The sequence below is a fragment of the Varroa jacobsoni genome, unplaced genomic scaffold, assembly GCF_002532875.2.
Source record: "Varroa jacobsoni isolate VJ856 unplaced genomic scaffold, vjacob_1.0 scaffold_1457, whole genome shotgun sequence".
NCBI classification, from domain to species: domain Eukaryota; kingdom Metazoa; phylum Arthropoda; class Arachnida; order Mesostigmata; family Varroidae; genus Varroa; species Varroa jacobsoni.
The window spans coordinates 591,135-612,436 of record NW_019214359.1 but is presented as its reverse complement, the minus strand read 5'-3'; the positions used below and the strand labels follow the sequence as shown (position 1 = coordinate 612,436).

General features: G+C 41.3%; 2 protein-coding genes across 9 annotated transcripts in view; one reads left to right on the top strand and one right to left on the bottom strand.

Moving 5' to 3' along the window:
• Positions 1-4,315, top strand: part of LOC111270247 (transient receptor potential cation channel subfamily M member-like 2) — a 30,707-nt gene extending 26,392 nt beyond the window's left edge. For all 4 annotated transcript variants that reach the window (XM_022850378.2, XM_022850377.2, XM_022850379.2 and 1 more), the window contains 4 exons: positions 336-634; positions 949-1,381; positions 1,620-1,823; positions 2,384-4,315. In XM_022850378.2, coding sequence (XP_022706113.1) covers positions 336-634; positions 949-1,381; positions 1,620-1,823; positions 2,384-2,509 — 1,062 coding nt within the window. In that variant the 3' untranslated portion in view covers positions 2,510-4,315. The remainder of the gene's footprint in view (positions 1-335; positions 635-948; positions 1,382-1,619; positions 1,824-2,383) is intronic.
• An 856-nt stretch (positions 4,316-5,171) lies between these two features.
• Positions 5,172-21,302, bottom strand: part of LOC111270252 (calcineurin subunit B type 2) — a 48,705-nt gene continuing 32,574 nt past the window's right edge. For all 5 annotated transcript variants that reach the window (XM_086972424.1, XM_086972426.1, XM_022850388.2 and 2 more), the window contains exon 6: positions 5,172-12,151. In XM_086972424.1, coding sequence (XP_086828550.1) covers positions 12,104-12,151 — 48 coding nt within the window. In that variant the 3' untranslated portion in view covers positions 5,172-12,103. The remainder of the gene's footprint in view (positions 12,152-21,302) is intronic.

The window sequence follows — 21,302 nt, the reverse complement described above, 5'->3', positions numbered from 1 at the left end:
CAATAGCAAGTATAATATTCATCTTCTGTTGTGCTGAATGGCAATTATCCCGTTGGGAAAGGATTTTCGACAGAACATTTCAGCATGTAGTTGTTTCGTTTTCTTAACACTTGCTGAACGTTAGTATATACCCATCTTATATGCAGCCTTTTGTGCTCGTATTTGAAAATATAGGTGTTTCGTCTTGGATTTTGGCCTGAAGTCCTCATAGCTTCCGACTTTAAAGTCCTATGGATTTTATCACACGCCGTCAATTAACCTGTACCTAGTATTACAGAGCTGCAATATACTTACGACTTAAGTATGTATTTTTGTGTTTTCTTACTTTGAAAAAGGAGCTAAATCGGCTCATGCTTCAAACACGCAATTACCTCGCCGAAGTCAAGCATTCAGCTCAAGCGCAGTCGGTGGTCGATGGTGTAGGAACACCCGGAGCACCAGACGCTGCTCGGCAGGCCCACTTCCTTGCCAAGAGTTCCCCGTATCCCGCTACGAAGGTCCTGCGTTTCCCCGTCCCGGACAAATATGTACCTTGGGAGGTCATGTGGTTGGACTACGATCCAATTGTATTCACCAAGCCCAGCAACTGTTTCTCTGCAGAGCTGCAACCATATATTGACGAAGATGTTTTACAGTGGGTAGCTTGTTATTCTGACACGGTTAAAGGAAATAATAATTCCAACGAACCTGTTTATCTCAGCTGAATAATGAACTCTGAATCGATCATCACGTCGTACGGAATCTAAACACACTGATATAATATGATACACATCGACAATTAATTATATAGCCAATATGTCTTGAGCTTTCGGAGTCAAATCGAGAAAAGTCAATTTGTCGCTATTTCTATGTCCAGCAGTCTGCATACGTAGTCATAATGGTCTGCTATACGCATCTAATCCAAGACATTCCATTTTCCTGCCGGTGTGTACACAACTCACTTTACAGACTGAAATTTGAAAACCAGCGGGTGCCAAAATATCAGTGGAATGGCGTGTTTATAAGCCCTGCCGGAATCATAACCGATCGTAAGTCATGGATAGTCGAAGCGAGTCAATCCGTCATCTATTTACTCGAACCCGAGGGTGTCCCACGTAACCCGTACGGCCGAACTGGTTTGCGTGGTAAAGGGGGTCTGTGTCGTTGGGGGCCTAACCATTTCGTGCTTTTCGTTATCTCGCGTTGGCAGACCTCACGAGTGCATCTAGTGGGTGGTAAAGGTCTTGAGGTGGCACTGATGCGTGCTACTCGCGGAGGCCATTATTCGCTCCCAGGTGACTTCGTGCCGGGCGAAGATCTGTATGTTTCGCTCGCAACATTTTTCAAATCCACCGACGAAGTTACCCTTAAGTATCCCAAGGAGCAGGAACACATCAAAGGAGTGAGTGCTGAGTGCGCCTACTTTTTGATATTTTTATGCACTGAAATTATTATACATTGTTGTCGAGTGCCTATTTTGCGGAATTAATAGGCTGAACAATTCATTTGATGCGTTCAAACGTTCGGATAGGAAATGTATTTGAAACCCAACAATTTCTGTCGTTTCGACAGAACGGTTTCATAAAGTGAGTGTGTGAGATGACAGTAATTGCGCTTAGTGGTTTTTGTTTCGAATCCAGTTCTTCCAGTCGATGATACGACAGAGTACAAGTGTCACTGGAACACCAACGTCAGAAACGACGCCAACTCCTACTGAAGATCGCGTGCGTGTGGAAATAGTGGATAAGGGTTATATGGATGACCCTCTTAACACCGATAATTGCTGGAAGGAAGTTGAACTTTGGAGTGTGCATTATACACCAGAGTCAAACGAAAATATCAGTGTAGGTATCATCGGAGAACAACCTTGCAACGCTGCTAAGTTGTGTCGAAATAATGTAACTGTAAAGAGATAATAATAATTATTATATTCAGTAAAACTTTATGTGTGAAGTTTTCTCCATAGAAAGAAAGAAGAACTCCATAGAGTTCAAACTCGCATATTTGAGATACAGTGTTGACGATTAGTAGCGGTTTTCCGTCTATTGAACCGCGTAGTCACGACGAGCCCTGACGTATCCCTTCGAACTTATCTTCATTCAATCGTTCCTATCTTTCACATGTGAAGATCCAAACGTAGTCTTAATTGTCTATATACAACAGCATTGTGTGATCAGTGACTGTAGCTACTATTATATCGTAATGTCATCCACTAATGCGTTAAGAATAAAGGTCACACGTTTTATGAAGTCACTTACAGCATTGAGCCACTAAAGCTTCGTCCAATAACAAAAACATTCAGACATAGGCTGCTTGTACACAAATTGCGATTTATGCTTTTTGGCAATTATAAGCTTGTTGTTCTTCCTTAGATAACACCTCTACGCGTGTGTTCGTTTTTCAGGCGCATTTTGATAAGGCGCTCGCATGGCACCTCGTAACGGAGGACCTATTCCCGAAGATACACTCAGGTCAGGCTGCCCTACTCTCCAAAGTCGTCAAGCAAGTCAGTAACAGCCCGCTTCTCTAATTATTGGACGTCTGCTAAAATTGAATTAAACAGCATCACCGGGTTTCCTATCGCCATGCCGTTACTGTTATACGCATTGTTTAATCAAGGTACCAATCTATCAGGTATTGGCAAGGGAACCGTCGCCTAATGGGGCAATATTCTTTACGCTTAGCGTCTACATACTGTTCTAGTAGATTCTTGATTCTACCTGGCAACTCGAATGATCATAACTTCCTTCATAACTGACGCCATGAATTCGGTTCAACTATACATCAGCAGTTACACAAAAGGTCAACAGGTCAAAATCGGGCGCTGTCGTTTCGCCCTACTCTGACCGTTTTGTTCGTCCAAGTTCAAACTTGTGGTCAATCGACTACCTCGCCTCGACGAAGTGTTCCATCGATGGGGACAACTAAAGAAGGGCAGTATATGCTCTATGGCTCGACAGCAACGTTATTTTTACTGCCTCCTGGAATCAAGCCAGCTTTTTCAAAAACTTAGTAGCATTATTCAGATAAGCATACCGGGGTTACTCGTTGGTAGCGCTGATTAACCTAGTTGAACTAATCTAATTGCCGGTGGCACGCTATGACAGAAAGACATAAATGTAACTATTCACTTGCTTGATATATATCAAACAACTGATTAAAGTAGGTCGATGAACTCGTCTTTGCGGAGTTAGTTTTACCGAGGTTATTATAGAGAGTTCACGTTAGCATTCGACAGTGCAGTCAAAAAAAATATAATGCTATCATAATGTGCTACCCAGTGCTTCGAAATCAGTTTCGTGGTAAATGACCAGACTACACTATCCATGTGGTGGAGACGTGCTCAGAGGAAGGCGCAAAATCACTGATGCATCGACATGTCTAATATTGGGTAGTACCGGCTATAAGAACGCAAAGATCTATAACAAATGCCAGCTATACATTTTGCAGAGAACCAAACAGTTTAGAATCCAATTGCTATAAGGATGGAAAATAACAAACGTGGGTTCGCAAATGTACACATGTAGACAGACAGAGATACCTTTTTAGAAAATTATATCAGCGATAAAGCCCTGCTGAAATATCGATGAGCAAAGGGTAGTTTTTTATCAAGTATGATCGAGTGGTTACTGCTCGTGAGTATGTATGTTACTGAAAAAAATGTCTTTCAGTATTACCAGGAAGAGAGAGGAGAAATTCACAACTTAGATATACACGTAGACGCTTCCTGATGTGTCTATTAAGATGTACATATTATTAGTGAACAAATCAATACGGGACGATGCTTCGAAATATTGATTCGTAGCGATAGAGTTTAGGGCTGTTTATCGATCTGATGTTATTTTTTTGCCTGTTTGTTCTTTTCCTTTTGCCATCATCACTAATAGGACCGTCTCACGAAACTTTAATTATAAATATAAAATAAAAAAATTAATCAATGTAGATCAACTCATGTACCAAAATAAATGACATCGCTCTTACTTAATCAATTGTTTAGATGACTGCATGAGTTACACTCCAATAATTGATGAAATCCGAGATAGCAATTGCCTTAATGAATCCTTCAGAAGAATTTAATATCGAAGATAAGTAAGTTAAGTGTAGGGGCTTGAACAACTCCTCCTCCTGAATTTCTATTCGAACTTGCATTAGTGAGTCCCATAGAGCGTTGATGTGATGGACTTGGGGTGGGCCGAGGAGCTGGTTTCAACTCATCGAAATCATGATTGCCATCTAGATTATGTAAATTCATATTGCGATGCTGTCTACGTTGCAGTAATAATCCAGTACCATTTTGTGAAGCAATAAACTAGATTTTTCGTTGTTTTCAAAAGTATTTCATATAGTAATTATTTCTCCGCTTCCGGTCGTTTTCGTTCCAGTCGGGATTCTCTAGCGATGGACCACAGTGCTTGCTGGCTATTTGATAAATTAAATAGTTTATTCTTAGATGTTTGTTCCCTAAGCCTAGAAGTTATTCTCGTAAATTACGTATTTTCAAAGGGGTAGCTGTTGAGAAGGCTGGTCGTGGAAGCAAGTGCGGTGCATTCTCCGCTGAACGTTGAGAAAGAAGAGAAGCTCAATTTTTTTTTACGAGCATTACTGCTTTACCGATAATAAATCACCCGCAACGTTTATTCCGTACCGAAAGCCGAATTACATTTTAGTGATACATGGTTTATTTATTGACGGAACGGGCTGCAGTTCGATTTAGCTAGCAAGTCTTTAAGTTTAAACTTAAGTTGTCGAACAGCGGAAAAGCTACCAAGAGAAGTTCCAGGTTAATAATCTCGCATATTAACCCAATAAATCGCGCTACCGTTAATGTTTAAGCTTTACAAGTATTTGCTTCTGGCTTTTGCATATATTCTAGCAATTTTAACGGCCGGAGCCCGAAGCTAAATGGTCTTTTTTACTTTAAGCATGTTTTGTAGGCCGAGTAAGTTAGCGTGCAGTCAACCAGTGCCCTATAAAATCTAAAAGAAATGGGTGGTCGTAGCCAAATACGTTCCTTAAAAAACATTATAGAAAGAATTACATGCTTATTCGAGAAAGTGTCATGCCTCTCCAAATACAAATCCTTGGACGATAAATAAATATGGGGCCTTCAACTTATACTCTAGTTTCATCACAGTAACTTGCTAGATAGTTAACTGGAATCTTTGAGCAGCATAAAGGATAAGGCTTCAATCTACTGCACAATGCAAAATTTTATTTCGCTGGAATATATCTGTTAGAGTGGTTTTTGTCAACGGAACGATAAAGAATCACTAAATCCGATTGAATTGAATGTACATACTGTCAAACTGACGTATGTACATGCACACGTATATTGTCCTGTTAGTTGATATTGTGGCGTGATCTGTCCTAATGCACAAAGGTCAATAAGCTTCATAAGTTGGTCGATGTTCGTTAACTGTCGTGTTATTATGGTTTTTCGGTTGACATTATTTTACATCATAGAACTCAAGTTGCGCAATGCTCATCTTCCTTTTACAACTGTGATCGTAGCTATTCTTTCTTTATCTGTACGGAAATAATGGTAACATTACACATGTCGCGACATGATTTTCCTGAAATCAATTTGATCAAAAACTGTTCCTAAGCGCAATTAATAACAGTTAGATAACTTGTTACAGGCAAGTTACAGATACGAATGGTTAAACGTGAATTGTCGGAAAAGAATAGACTCGAAAACGGTTATTCAGTCGTTGCTCCTAAGTAAGTTAGAAGTGAGCAAAAAAGTAGTTGCATTTTATGAGATACTTCATGCCTGTTTGAAATTACCGCGCACATTTTGTCGGCTGCATACCCTAGAAGCTAATAGATTACATAACACCGTGTAGAACAACAGTATATAGCACACTGTCGGTAGAGAGATGAATGGAGGGGAAATGTATTGTATGATGCAATCTTAATATAATATATTTCTACTCTATACATCATCCAATCCTTTGCACTTTCCGTAAGAGCAACGGTTCAACTAAACAAAAAAAAAATGATCGTTGTTACAACTTTCATGAAACAACTATATTTTATCACATACTGATTAATAACTGCAATAATATAGTCGTTATTTTCGTAGCTTCGAATCCTACTATCCTCGCTCCTGTTGTCACTAAGCACATTTCATTTTTAATGATTATAGTTAGCATTTGTGGTCTCTCGTCACCTCGTCTGTGTATTTTCCTGTAGCCTAGTATGTATATATATATTGCACGATCGACTGTTGCACGTGGGTGTATTGCACGTCTACAACAACATCCATAATGACAACTGAATGGAGCGGCATTGGACATGCTAAACAAACACTTTTTACATCACGAGAAACTGACTGCATGCGCCTCTTCAACCTACGAGCTGAAGCGGTCACAGTCAAATGCTAAAAAGACATAGAAACATACTAAAAGGAATCATCATGTGTTTGTAATTAATTTGTGCTGAGTATGGCTGTCGACCAAGTCATCCTATGCGCCCATCTCGTTGCCCTCTCCGACTTCATAAGGATCGACTAAACATACTCATCTTTAACCAACTGACTTGGTCTTTCGAGCACGATCTCAGAGTACAGACCTCTGTTATCTTTCATCACACACAAAGACTTCTAAAAAAATTACACTATGCATATATTCCACGGCATTAGATGGCCCCCAAATGGCAAAACACCTTTACGGCACTCCGATGAAATGCGACATACGACAGAGGCCTAACGATGGGATATGAATGAGCGCGTTACTTTAGTGCCGCTCTTCGTTTGAAAAGCCTGCGGAGAAGAACACCAACTACTAATAGGCATAATGCATTTCAAGTATTTGGGAAATAATAGTAACAGTCACAGGGGTGCATCATGGTGCGCATCTCGATTATATGTATATACACTTTAGATAGTGTCTGAAATAATGCAGACGGTCAGGTAAATGCAGGTCCGTAAATTCGTTTATTTATCATATCGTGTATATCGAGTTTTGTGGCGAGTGCTTGCTTCCAATTGTCAACAATCATCCACTGATTCAGCTCTGGCAGTTCTACTGCCGTAACTGCAAGCTGATAAAAATGCTACACGAATACTTTCCATGCAGACCCGGTACCGTTTAACAAGCTTATTCGTATAAAGAAGCCACAGTAATGGACTAAAAAACGTTAACCTAAATCGATAGAATTATCCTATTTCTACCTGACCCGACTCAAGTACCCCTTGTCTATATATCAGCATTATTTCACCCTACTATTATCTTTGGGTTAAGCAATTTTCTGTTCCTTCTGTTAGATAATAAAATTGTAAAACATATATTGTGTTTGCAGTGGTTATAGGGAGGCATTGAGGCCGGCGAAGAGATTCCCTTGTAACGACTTGTCATCGCCCTCTTAATGTGTAGTATCACATCTCTCGGGAAGGCTATTACTTGATGAATTAACTCGAAAATAATTACATGTTCTAGCGGTAGCGGGGTAACAACATTTACATACTGCGTTCCCGTTCGTTTACTGATGACTCTTCAGGATTGATCCTTTTTAATCAGCTACTTTCCTCTCCTTTCATATCGATCATATGATGCTGTTGCTTTCTGAATAACAGAGGGATGCGCTGGTACCAGCCGTCAGGGCAAAATTTTAATGGCTTGTTTCTATTCGGTACAATGGACGGTATTCATACCGGTCGAGTCCATTGTTGTTTCCTAATACAGATGGCAGAAGCGTTTCGTGCGTTGTTTTATGTCCCTAGACTGCTCTGAAACGTACCACGCAGCACTATAAAAGACCATTTCTGCCATTTAGATGGATAGCAATGCCAAATGTTATCTGTTATAGCTATACGTGCCCCTTTATGGAAACGACACTTCCGCATTGTGTGGCTTCGTTACGCTCTACAAGATAAAATAGATTTAATTAATAGATAGATAGATAGATAGAGGTAAGTAAAAAGCTGTTGTTTCATCTCGTTATCTCTCCATCGAAATATTTCCATTGCTCATTAAAAATTAAATACGAACTGAAATTTAAAAAAAACAAAAAGGTATGCCGTTTAATGAGATGTGTCAATAAAATATATTCGATATTGCAATAAATTATCGTAGCTATGTAATTTGAAAACAGACACAAACCTCAAACATCTTTTATATTATTATTACTATTCATATTGTCGAGCTAGCAAGTGATTCTGAACGCAGAAAGGTCAACTATTGCTTAAATTAAAGATAATTCTAATTATAATTAAATAACAAAGATATAAAATTACTCATTCAACAATTCACATTCATACTATATGGAACCAAAAAAAAAAACATATATATATATATAGGTGTGTTTTTGTTGTTTTTTTTTTTTCGATAACTGATGTGCAAGTAAATTCACATATAACAATTTATTGTGTTCATAGCAAGATGCTACTTTCATCTTCTGTCCACAGATTCTGATTGACCTTTGCTGCGGTCGTATATAACTACAAAATGATCCTTATTGCAACATGTAAATGACAGGACCCGTTAGACAGATTTGCATAAGTCGGACACAACAGCGTAAAGAGCAAAAAAGGGTCTGTGCTAACGTAAACTCATCAGGTAAGGTCATTTACTCTTATATACTCTCTTATAAGAGCCTGATGGATGATAAACCGTGATTACTTGCTTTAAAGAAATGTTTCGCCTATGCATATCATCTATAGTTGTGTACTTGAGTTTTATTGCACTCTGTAAATCAGAATGGTCGTATTCTATTGACAGTGTTTGCTTACAACCTGCTAAGAGACAGCAATCAAAATATTTCGGGTAGCCCCAGAGAGAAAAGGAGTATTCTGAAAAATTCCGGACGAGCCACAGTTCGCAGGCGTTATACATCGTAGAATTACGTGTACCATGATGAGGTTACTATATAATTAGTATACTGTGTTTGTTTGTTTGTTTAGTCTCGAAGAGACGCGTACAGTTGTTTATGTTATGGCTGTTTTCTTTGCAGTATGGCACGTACACGTTGGTGGTTTCGTCTGCTCTATTACGATCGTCGTAAACAAGAGCTTTCATCGAAAACATTGACCCTCTGAGGAGCTCTCGATATTTAGCCCCACTCGAAAATGTTATCTGTGCTATGCCTTTCTATTTCTGTTTCAAATCAGCCAGCCAGCAAGCAATAGTACAAAACCGCTAAGACAGTAATGAAACCAACAGCTGTTAACATTGTCAGCCAGCTGACGAGTGGGGCTTCTTTTGTTTTCTACCGTACGTGTTTTTCGTCTATAGACAAGAATATGCTACGAGGAGCCAAACCAAATCGTTAGCCATCGACAAACTGCGAAACTCAAAAACAAGCTATCAGTTTTCAGGCTTCAATCAACAGCATGATGTATCAATAAAACATAGAACACTGTCGACGATATATAGTAGTCTTACTAGCTTTTATTGGTGATATACTCATTAATGCCCACTTAACACTTTCATTTACTCAGCTTCGCAATCAGCTAAAGGTACATCAACGATTAGTACGCCATTGCCAACAACGTTTAAATGCCTAGAAACATTCCTATCAGAAGACATGCTGCCATGAACAGATGCAAAGCAACGGGCCTGGCGTTCGTTGGTACTTTACAAACTGTACCGTATTTACTGTACACGTTGTTGCATCTCGAAGCCTTGTCCAATAAGATTCAAAGATCTCTTCGCGCTATCCCATATAGACGACTGAAGAGTGTACAAAAACCTTTGGACGATTCGTCAGTGGCTTATGGCTGGTCGTGCTCCTGTGGTTGTTCTGCCGGATCTCGCTCTTATCTCCCGGCAGGGTTTACGATAGTATTATACGGCATAATGGCTATACAGCATGATGTAATGTTCGCAAACGATCCCTATGACGCACCTTTTCATACCAGCCTTCTGTCAAACAAAAGGGTAGAGATACATGCGCGGCAAAGACACAATTCATTTGTTTCACAGCCACGTAGATTTCAGGTCCGTGACACCTTTGCGTGAACGCAGGAATGCGGCGGTCCTATGGCTTCGGCGCTCTTACTGTACGGTCTATTCCTGTAGAGTAATGTAAGACGGTAAGATGTATGCTAACCGCAGGTGGCTTGCCGGTTAGAGGCTATCGAGGTCCAAGAGCGACCTCCGTCTGCCTAGGCGCTCTGCCGATAACGGGTGTACTAGAAAATATGATTAAGGCCCGTGAGCGTGATGGACACGTGCACGCCACACGAAAATAACGCTGTGTACGACACCAAGCGGTTGCGGAGTCGATTCTCATTTTGGCTAGCTGACGATAGCCAGTCTTGGTAGTATTGAACGGGCCCCCATCACAGGTTAAGTGAGTGGCGATTCTAATGAAATCTCTTGGCCGCTGTCTAGACGGATAAAAATCAGTACCGTTCAGTAAAAACACAAGCGGACCGCGCTTTGAAACTGGCTCACTCATCGACTGACTGGCCAGGCAATTATTAGCGACGGTTGGTTTTTTCAAACGGCTCAAACCATTGAGTCAATGCTAGGTTGGCTTGTCGCATCAGATTTGCATATGACCACACAGTTATCCTTCTGTTGTACCAAATATATAATATAAAAAATGTCGGGCAACGCTTGCTATTTTCGCCTGTTACTTTTTCTGCGTTTACAGATCGTCCATTCGGCTATTTGCTCGTGATACGATTGTCGAAAATATCAGTAATACCGTCATTGTAGGGTAGAGATTTTGCAGATGCCATGATCTATTGTTAATATTATAATTTTAATCAGTATTCTACCGGACACTTTTCTGTTTTTCTGCTTCGTACCCTACTAAACATTGTAGGCAAAGTGTACTGCAATATTATTATTATGTGCTTAGATGAGAGTCAATCTGTGCATTAACATAGTTTTATCTACGGTGTGTATATATATATATATATATATATATATTCATGTATATGTAGTCGTGGTAGTACATTGTTTCTGTGTAGGTAGTGCAGAAAAGTATACTAATAATAATAATAATATCACTATTATTATTATCATAATATTGTGTTTAAATTTCTTTTACCTCTATCTCGTTTGATCTCCATTGAATACACCGCAGGAAGACGCTAAAGACGTTCAGTTTCGCGTACGACGCACTAACCATTTCCCTCCCATCCGCTTCTTCAAAATCATTGATTTATTTGACCTATTTTTCAATGCTTACTTTTCTGTTTACCGTATGTTTGCAGTACCATCTTTTCTGCGTAGGATCTTTTGCTCTTTGTAGATTCGCTTCTTTCTCTGCTTTCTACTGAAAAGGAACTTCATCCCCGAAAACGATAAATGATTTATAGAACTGAAGTTCGACCTCACCAGTCGGTTGCATGATGGTTAAAAACAGTGTGTCGTTCTTATTTACATCAATGGGCTGGTTGCCGTCCTCCTTGTTTGCACGTTTTCCTACTGCATTAATCCGTCATCTGTAGGTAAACCTGTCATAGTCGATGACGCGATTAAATGTGTTCTATTTTCCTCTTTTATTTAACGACCCATTTGTATACTTATCATGAGTAGTTGAATTTTGTGCTAGATTTTTTACCATCTAGTAATGATTACTTACATTTCGTTTCGTAGTAAAGGTAATATTTTCGTTAGTCCTTTACTCTTTTCTTGATACTTTATAATCCATTTATTGTCATCATGACCATTACGATCCCAAACATAGTCTTCGGAAGTAACATTTTTTTTTATTCCATCTTTGACCTCAGCTATAAGGCACTTCTTCTAGTCAACTAAATTTCCTTGGTCAGTGTCACGGATTCGTGCCTTACAATTTTCCCTCTAGATATATCGTTTTGTTTAATACCAGTTGTCCCATTTTTCTTACAAGCGATTCTCCGACGCTCTCCTTTTCTTTCCTTTTAGGATACAAACTATCCATTGGCAAAAACTATGGAGACGACTGGTCTTGGAGACTTCGGAATGCAAGGCTGTGCTCTTCAATATTCCGGTAAGGTTTGAACGATGACAACCAGCGACGGTTCTACAGCGACTGGTGAGATCATTCTGCTCCAGGAGAACGAGGATCCCGAATCAGGAGGACTTGAGTACCCATCATCTCGAGGTCCGGGATTCTACTTGCTTTAATCATTATTACTTCCAATTTGTAGAAGCCATTGCAAGGAGGTCGGTTCACAGTGAAAAGCCTAAACGTCCACTACCATCTTCTTATGGATATCCGTGTTTCCGACAATCTGAAAAGTGCAAATGTGCGAATAAGTTATGAACAAGTTAAAAAGAAATATAAAACAACAATTAGATGATTCAAGGCAAAATATAGAGAAATCCAGATGTTCTTTTTAATGACTAGGTGCATAAGGATTTATTGCATAAGGGGTTAGAGTACGATGCGTGATCTTCTATTGCAGGTATAAATGATAACGCTCAAAACTGTTTGGTGATATTGCCTCTGTGTGGATAAGGAAGCTATCTTTTCATCGACGTTCCCGGCAAACTTGAGCAGATGATAGGAAGCAGGATGAGTGGTTCGTCTGCTAGTTTACTCACCCCGCTTTACATCAAAACAGAACAGGCCGCATGCTATATGCAGAGGAAAAAGGAAGAGTCTAAGGCTTGAAGGCACGCAGCTAAGTCATCAACTTCTCTTAACGTCGAACCTCTCAGCCAGAACGATATATTCGCCCGTTTTCTCCAGCCCAATTGCACATCCTGCATTCTGATGCAGTAGCTAGAACGTGCCTAACAAGTATCCCACAATTACCGGCTCTCCCTTCCCTGGACCTTACGAACCCCCTTCTCGATTTTAGTCTCTAGCCTTCGGCGAGCTTTGATTTTTGTCAGCAAGGAAGCCTAATCATAGGGTAAGGCGAAGAACTTCGACTCCATAGTGGGCATATGCATCGCCGGCAAGTATTGGTAAGTGCTCGAGCTTTTGTCTGTTTCCTCTTCTGTATTCTGGAAACGATATCCAATTATATGAAAGGACAGGACGATAGCTTCACAGTTCATTTCGTCCCGGTCTTTATATCTCACCTTATTCTTCTTCGTCTACCAGTCTTCTACTGCCGTTCATGTTAACGATTTCGCCTGCATTGGGTGTTTTCGCACAAGCAAGCATCATCAACATAAATATAATCTAGGTAATATCACGTATTCACATAAACATTGTGCTTGCTCGAACTGCAGAGCTACTAACGGCAGCGGCAGGAACATCAGCACTTTTCTAGAAAACGTCCCTATTCTATTGCGTGCGAGTTTGTATACATATAAGAGTGTCGAGCTGCACACACGCAGTGCAATACAAATCCAACGCCGATGGTACGTAATCCACAATAGCTGTTGTTTAAGGATAAGCAAAACTACTCGTTTTATCGTTATCTACAGACGGCCTGAGACCAAACAAACGTAACAGATTTAATTGCAACGACATAAGGCATCCGGCAGCTGGTATACGATAATACACTGATAGTGTACATGTTGTTGCTGGCCTTCGCAGCTTTTCCAGTTTACCAAACTGCTCAGATAACATGACAGTGGCATACAGGTGCGTAAAGAGGCAGGATCCTGCGGGTTGCGGTTGTTGGGTTCTAATAATTATTTGATCTGGGTTCGGTCGGGAGTGGCAGTAAACTGTTAACGCGGCGACATGGGGAGAGTGAAAGCAATGTCCAAAGCCGGCTCGCACAGCGGTACCGGTCGTTGAGGCGGGGTGACAAACCGTTTTCTTATTTCAATGTGAACATACGCTACTTTTGGCATTTCTCCTTGCCTCCGTTTGCCCTTGTCATTCTAAACTCCTAGCAAAAGTAGCTTCTGTTGTGCTAGTCATCTTTTTTGGATCTGTCTTTCGAATAGAACCGAGGGCGACGTTCCTGGTAATATTTTCTCGTTTGTCGCGGCAGCAGTTTAGAAAAAATGCTATAAGTCGCTTTGTCGCCCATCTTTAATTCTTTTTTCTAATGAGTTAAACAAACGGGAAGCAGAATGCCTATAAACAGTTCCAGGCAAAGACGAGCGTGGCTGGGAGATTTAAGAGAGTAGGACCCACTAGTTGAGTCAAGCGGGCATCCTATGCGAGGCAAGACTCTACAAGCCGAGTCGGCCTGTTAGACAGAGAAGGTCTGAACATGGGTTTACTTATTATCTCGGTCGCTAGATGTGCAAAGGTCACAATTTGCCATGGCAAAAATTGGCTCCGCCAGCAGATGCACCAGATCGAAAAGTTAATATTAGAAGAGGCCTGCTGGCTAGCCAGTGTTTGATTCTTTTTCTCTTTCGGCGCCTTCTGCCGCTGCATCTGTCGTTTCTGCCTTTTCTGAATCCCCCAGCTCCGGACTCCTCTTTCTGGGCACGAAACTACGAAAAAAAAAACAAGAAGGGATGGTGTGGAAAGTAACATAGGTTTGAAGTAGCTAATTGTCCCGTGTATTCACATCGATAAAGGGTCAGTGATCAGCGGCTGGCCTGAATAAAAGGCGACATCATGATTTGTCCGCGAGACACTAAAAAGGTCAACGAACACTCGAAAATCTGCTGGGCTCGTCGGTTTATTTCTAGTGAAATCCTCTTTTAAAGGCATTCTTCAAGGATCGTCAATGTGAGGAAAAATCCATGTTGCCCTCGGGGCGAACTCACTTGAGGGTTTCAACGGTTGCGCTGTTTGCGACAACGTCGAGCCAACTTCGTCCAAATTCCGTGTCTAAAGGCATTGACCACTTAAAGAAAGAGCGATGACTTCAACGAAAACGACGACTAGAATACAAGAAGACAGGGTTACCAGCAGGAACGCGCCGCAGACAAAGTACTTGAACACGTTCAGAGAGAGCAACAACGCACGGAGTCCTTTCAGGAGGTTAGGGTATCTTGAATTTCGTCAGCAGCCCTTCCAAGGTAAGGGAAAATTGTGGATGACGAAAGAAGAACCGCTAGGTGATAATCAAAAGAAGAACTTGGTGGGCAACTGCCAGTTTTGTAGAGGCATACAGAAAGCTAACCACCTAGTAAATGATTAAGCAATGAGGAAAGGATGCTCGACTGCTTATGCAGTCTATTTTGCCGTCTTTTCCTGGAGAGAACGCTGCTATAGCGGCAAAAGTGCTAAGACCTGTGATAGAGGTGTAATACGGCGAACGAGGTCGCTAGATAGCGATAGCCTATTAACGCCTTTCCTTACATGACGAAAAAAGGGCTTGGTGAAAAAAGAGTTAAATTTAACTTTGGCTCCCTTTTATCCTATCCTCAGTACAGTGAGCAAAAGCTTCGTACTAGCTGTAAGTCGGCAGTAACCTAGTTAGACGTTTTCAACGGCATCATTTAATATTGCTCATTCCTTGTTGTCACTAGTGCGCGCTTAGTAGTTTTTCCTCTATTTAACTGTACTCTACACTCCGACTGCTTCTGTCGATTATTTCTGCAGTACACAACCGTTGCCCCCTGTTTATACCCTATTCAAAGCAGGCTTTAGCTGTGACCACCGGCGCCTTTACCTTATTTCCGACAAGGGTTCTCACTTAAAAAAAGTCCGGTGTGTGGTAAGGGCCAGAATGCCAAGTGCGCTGTAAAAGCGAACAGCCTCTGACACCCACCGATAATTTTATTGTGCTACCGAGCTTCAGCTTGCCGCTAAGCGAAAACGCATTTGCGTCGAGTTGGTTGTAGGCGTCAAGTGGATGTCAACAGCCGCATGTCAAAGATGGGCACGACGCTATTCGTTAAATTGTAAACTTATGGAAACATGATAATTTGTTCATGATATTGAGATTTTTATATACATATTCCGCACTTCGGTCCGTACGATCATCGAGTCACATACAATTGACAGTCTCAAGTAGCAAACCATTGTCATTTTTAGCTAAAATAATCAGCTGAATCATTTTCAACGGTCAGTGATAATAACAGGGATTTCAACTATACGCAAAGGGAGATAATAGTGTTTTTTTATTGTCATCTTTATAATCATTATCCTATATTGGCAACATTTTTGATTGGCTATTAGCCTTTTTCTAATAAATATATTACATTGCTATTGAATCTAGCTCAGTTCTAACCGCATAATAAACTGGTGGTTGTGTCTTCATGCTATGATTGACACACAAAGCTTCTTTCGACGAGGACGAAGGTCATTCTATAAACTATATACCCTCCTCTGTAAACGGTGCCAATAATTCACTGTTCTCCATTAGTTCAAGGTTTAGACTGCTTGAGTGACAGCATCCGTGCGCCGTTCAGCTTATAAACGCTTCCCTCACTCTGGTTCTGTCCCACGTTCCCTGATGCACTCCAACGTCAGAAGCGGCTCCACAGTCGTAGTGGGAACGTTTATCAGCTATGGAAGCAGTCACCGCCGCAACTGAGCCAACTATCCTCACCCATCGCTCAAGTGAGTCCGAACGAGTCGCATGAAAAACAGGCCGCATAATTTGATGATGTTCCGATGATGAAGTACCGAAACGTAGCGAATTTTTGCCGACAGAGAGAGTGACAGTGACAATGGTAATCATTGGCTTTGATTAATTTTAACAGGAGCGTTCACTAAAAAGAACGCACAGCTGCTGAAGCGATTTCTCCAGCTCCACGAGCTCTCGCATTGTTTCGTGGAATCGCAGATTAGGTACTTGTCCTTAGCAACGACGGACCGAGGAATTAGCAGCTTGTTTCCAATTATCAGCGTAACTGCCTCAAATGTGGATCAAGAAATTCTTCAAAAATGCTTGACACTTTCGTAGACTAACTGTAAATATGTAAATTACATATCTATGGAGGAACACCTAAGAAAAGTAATGATGCTTTATGCAGGGTAACCAGACATGGGGCCAGCGTGACGAAGAAATGGCGCGGTCTAATACTAAGTGCGGATTGGTTTTATAGGTGGAGGTTTATAAGGTGGGGTGCTATAAGCTAACTAGTTAAAAAAATTCCTCTCTATAGGCAGTATTAGTAATTTTTTCAGTAGGCCCAAACTGAATACCATAAGAGTGTATATTTATATATTATATAAGCTTGCGAAATGTCAGGCCGCGTTGATTATATTAACACATACCAGTCTATAGAATACCTCTCATATTTTTTTAAAAGCCAATTTGGTAAATTCATCCTATTATGGACAAAGTGTGTTTGAACAACACACTATTCGACATAATGACAGTCATGAACAATTTTTTAAATCTGTTATCGTCCAAACACCTGACGTCACATTATCATTTGATCTCTGACCCAGCGGTTTTCATGCTGTAGCCATTGCTGCTTAAAATATGGTCCCAAACATCACTATCAGTGAAAGTACGAGAACGAGATTTTCATTAATCGCTGCCGTTACGGTAGTGGTCAATTCTGTCTGCGCCTAAAAGCTGCTCTGGATTCATTATCTTAAATTTCCCATATCCATATTTCATGGCTGATGTCCTTCATTTTCAGTTACATATATACATAACTGAAAGTGTATATATATATACACATATATATATATATGTATATATGAATACAAATATACATTTATCCAAAAAGATCCGTACTTGTACTGGAATGTGGCGCGTGGAGGGTATAGTCTTTTGCAAACCGCAAAACGACGCCCGGTTTCAGAGTTGCCCCATAAGAGTGCACTTTTCGAAGGCCTTATGAATATATCGCATAGCAGATCCGTTCCAGAGCCAATTCCCTGCTATTAAAAGCATCATGCGGGATTCGTATGCGTGTTCAAGATCTCCAATTGTTTTCAATATAAACTTTTCTAACACCAACTATCATTCTATTTAAGCAAGTGTACAGGAGTCTAGCATTTCTTGTAGGCACGTCTGTCTATGCTTCGGAATCAGATAGCGACTGTTATAAACCATATATTTCAGCGGCCTTTGGGCTAAAACGACATTAGAAACGTGACAAGCATCCATAAAGTAACTCACGTACTCGTTTTATACGGGTCTACGTACCCGGCAAGCATGATGATTCACCGATGAGCCAGCAAAAACAATAACACGAGCTACGTGATAGTAAAGCATCAAGCGCAAGCCACTTCTTCTCGCAGGAAGTTGCATTAGTTGACTCTTGGTGACCTCAGGACTCCTCTTTGAGGCTCAAACGCCTCATATTAGGTAGCAAAATAAAGGTGGGCCACGTTGTGCCATGCTTTACATGCAAACAAAACAGATAAGGCACAGACGCATTGTCCCGGCAGCTGTTAGGAGTGCAGAAGTTCATTAGAGCATCCGATCCCTACTTCCCCTCCTAGGAGGAATACGTGGTCACAGCGGGCGGTGCGAGAACCGCTACTTTACTAGCGAACGAAGCAATAACTCTGTTAAGAAGTCTTTTAGAGTTTCTTGGCTTTATGCCATCTACGATAAACTCAGTTGAGCCGGGTCGAGGTCGACCTCCAGATGCCGACTCCGCAGAGAACTTTTTCATTTTTTCTTTCACACTTGAGACGTTAGCTTTACTGGCAGTTCCAGCCTGTTACATAACACAAGCATCCCCTTTGCCTGCTTCATATCAAAAAGATAGAGGAGCCTAACAGGATGAAAAAGGACGGAGAAGGGCAGGCAGAAGTGGTAACTTCTTCGCAAATAAAGTCAGCTATTCTCTGCTCAGAATGCTCTATGTTTAGTGGTCAGTCTTGCCGAAATGTTTTACTTGATGCGATTTAATTAGCTGGGACACCGCGGAAATGGAGGGTATTTCCCGCGATATGTAAACTGTACTCCTATTAGGCTGTTGCAGGAAAATCTGGCACACTTGAAGTTGAATTAGTTCTGAATTCTTGAATTAGTTACATTAGAATGATAACTTTTAACATGTACTAGAGGTGCTTTTCGTCAGATTTTAGACAACTGTCTCACCGTTTTAGCAACTCCAACACAGCAGTACATGTACCATTCCGGTTCTCTTGTGTAATTTTTCTATCTGTGACTTCTCCAAGTAATTCTGTAATGGGATTTGCATGGCCACTTGTAGCCCGTTCCACGGCATGGGAAGTCTAGTATTCAGACGGGCTTGAATCGAGTGAATAAGCGGGTCGAAACCAATCTCGGATATAGCCTTGCTCAATCCGGAAAGTAATTGAAACATGGCGATAAGGTTTCGCGCTGCTATCAAATAATCAGGCTGTAAGTATTCGATTGCTGTACCTACGGTCTATGCATCTTTTGAAAGACTCGAGATACCGGCTACGCTCATTGCTCCGCTTGCAATGCCCTTCGTGTACCCTGCAAGTACTATTATCGTCTGATGTCCGAACTTACTCGATATTGCCATCGAATTACATTTCTGTTCAGGACGACGCGATCCTCTCATCTGGTTCCCTTTGTGATTGACAGTAAAGATCGAACCGCGCCTAACTTACGGTGACCGTATGCTCTATGTGAAATTTTTGCTAGCAAAAATCTCGCAAATTGTACATGGAATACCCTACAGGCATTTCCAACTGATCTGGAATCGATGCACATGGCACCAGTCTTTTACTCAGTTCATGTAGTGGCAGTATTTGGGCTATACATATGTATCACCTTACGCTTGAAATGCCACCTCGATTGTCTTTCGGGTAACTTTCTTGCTGATCTTCAACGTCTGTTTTTGAAACGCTTGCACCACTCACTTATTTTTTTGCTTAAATCTTCTCTGCTTAATGTCTTCCTCAATTCTCGATAAATTTCCACGGCGCTGTAGTTTTCGAAAAAGATAAAAACTTGATTTGTAGGCACTGATTATCGAAATCAAGGCATTTTTGTGCTAAACTAGTTTCTGCCGGTTTCCGCTCATAGGTCCCTAGTAAACTGGAGTATATACCGGTCAAGTTTCCTCTGCTACTGACGTGTAGTTCAAGAATTACGTAGTTTGCCGGATTCGCATGTGATAGGCTAATAATATGTAGCACACGCCCATTAACAAGTATGTGAGTTAGCTTATAAGTGCTTTTTCGTTTACCCATTTCTTCGTCTACTGCATTTGTTTGAACTATAAATCTGTTCATACGATAGAAAGGACCCATCTGCTCAACACTTTACATTTCTCATCAGATGATCCGATATCAACATTGGTTTAACGTCTAACTGTAATCTTGCTTGCGCTATTTAGCCACCTCGTACTTCAACAACATATTCTGTTTTCGACGCTACCTATTTCCTACTAGCCATCAACGACCCTAAAAGTAGCTGGTTGCATACAGGCCACTGCGGGTCATGGCAAACCGTGTCGACACACCCGAGGAAACATTTCTATCTCAACATTTCCATTTGCACGTCCGCCGGTCTTGATCGACTGGAAGCTTCAACTAACATCAGTTTTAACATCTGCGACAGTCGTTGCCGCAACCACGGCAGGACAGACAGTGCACCATGGACAGCATACGTTCGGCCAATCTACTGCTCAGCAATGAATACAAACGGATGGAAGATTGATAGGATCGGTGACGGCATACCAGACGGCCCATCAATCTTACAACGAAAAGGGTTTCTTTCTAACTCCTTCTGTAGGAGTCAAGCTCCCGTAACTTTTCCGTCTGCCGCTTGCTTGGAAGGTGCAGCGAAGTTGTAGACCCTGAAGCAAATAGCGCAAACACGGGTGCAAATAGAATGGAGGCATCAAAGCACGGCGAAGGCTAAGGGGTTACACAAAGCAATGCAAACATTGAGAGAGAAGGCAAGTACAACAACAATCAGATTGACGAGCCAGCAGTCCGAAGGTCGGCGTTAACCTAAGCTTACCGCTTTGATGACAGCAGAGAGGGCTACTCGCTGCACCCAAATGAGGAAGGCAGGAGAAAAGGCAGAATTTGTAGAAGATTTACGACCTCTGGTAGCCTGTTTTAACCAGAATTAGCTGTGTTTGGTCTGGTTTCCCTCCTTGACTCATGGGCTTGCACAAAGCAAGGTTCTTGGGAGCCGTTCAGGCCCTACGTCCTAATGAACATTATTGGCATTCAATAAAAGCCAGACAAGAGAAAACTGGACCTTCCTTCCTTGTGACTTAATAAAAAAGGTTCATGAGATGCACACTTCCTTGCGTTCTGAAGTGCGTACAAAAGAGAGCGGGAGATAGAAAGAAAAAATGCTGGCCGATTACCTTTTTGAGGCCAGAGTCATAAATAGCTGTGCTTAAACTGGCCAGTATCGAGGCAATCGCCCTCGAGTGCATTTCCCTATTCAAAACCGGCAGCCGGACTGCAGAACATAAGTGAATAAGAAGCCTTGGTCAAGGAGCATAGGCTTAAGACTTTCGATATGAGAAGCTGCCCCATTTATCTGGAAAGAGGCTGCTCCACTCTTTTCTTCAGAAAGAATTAGACCAGAGTTAGGTTAGTTGTATGCCGTTGGACACACTTGCGTTCTCCCACCTAAACTTATTAGTCACAATAAACAGCGATGCTCAAACAACTGCATTTAATCCTGTGCTTCC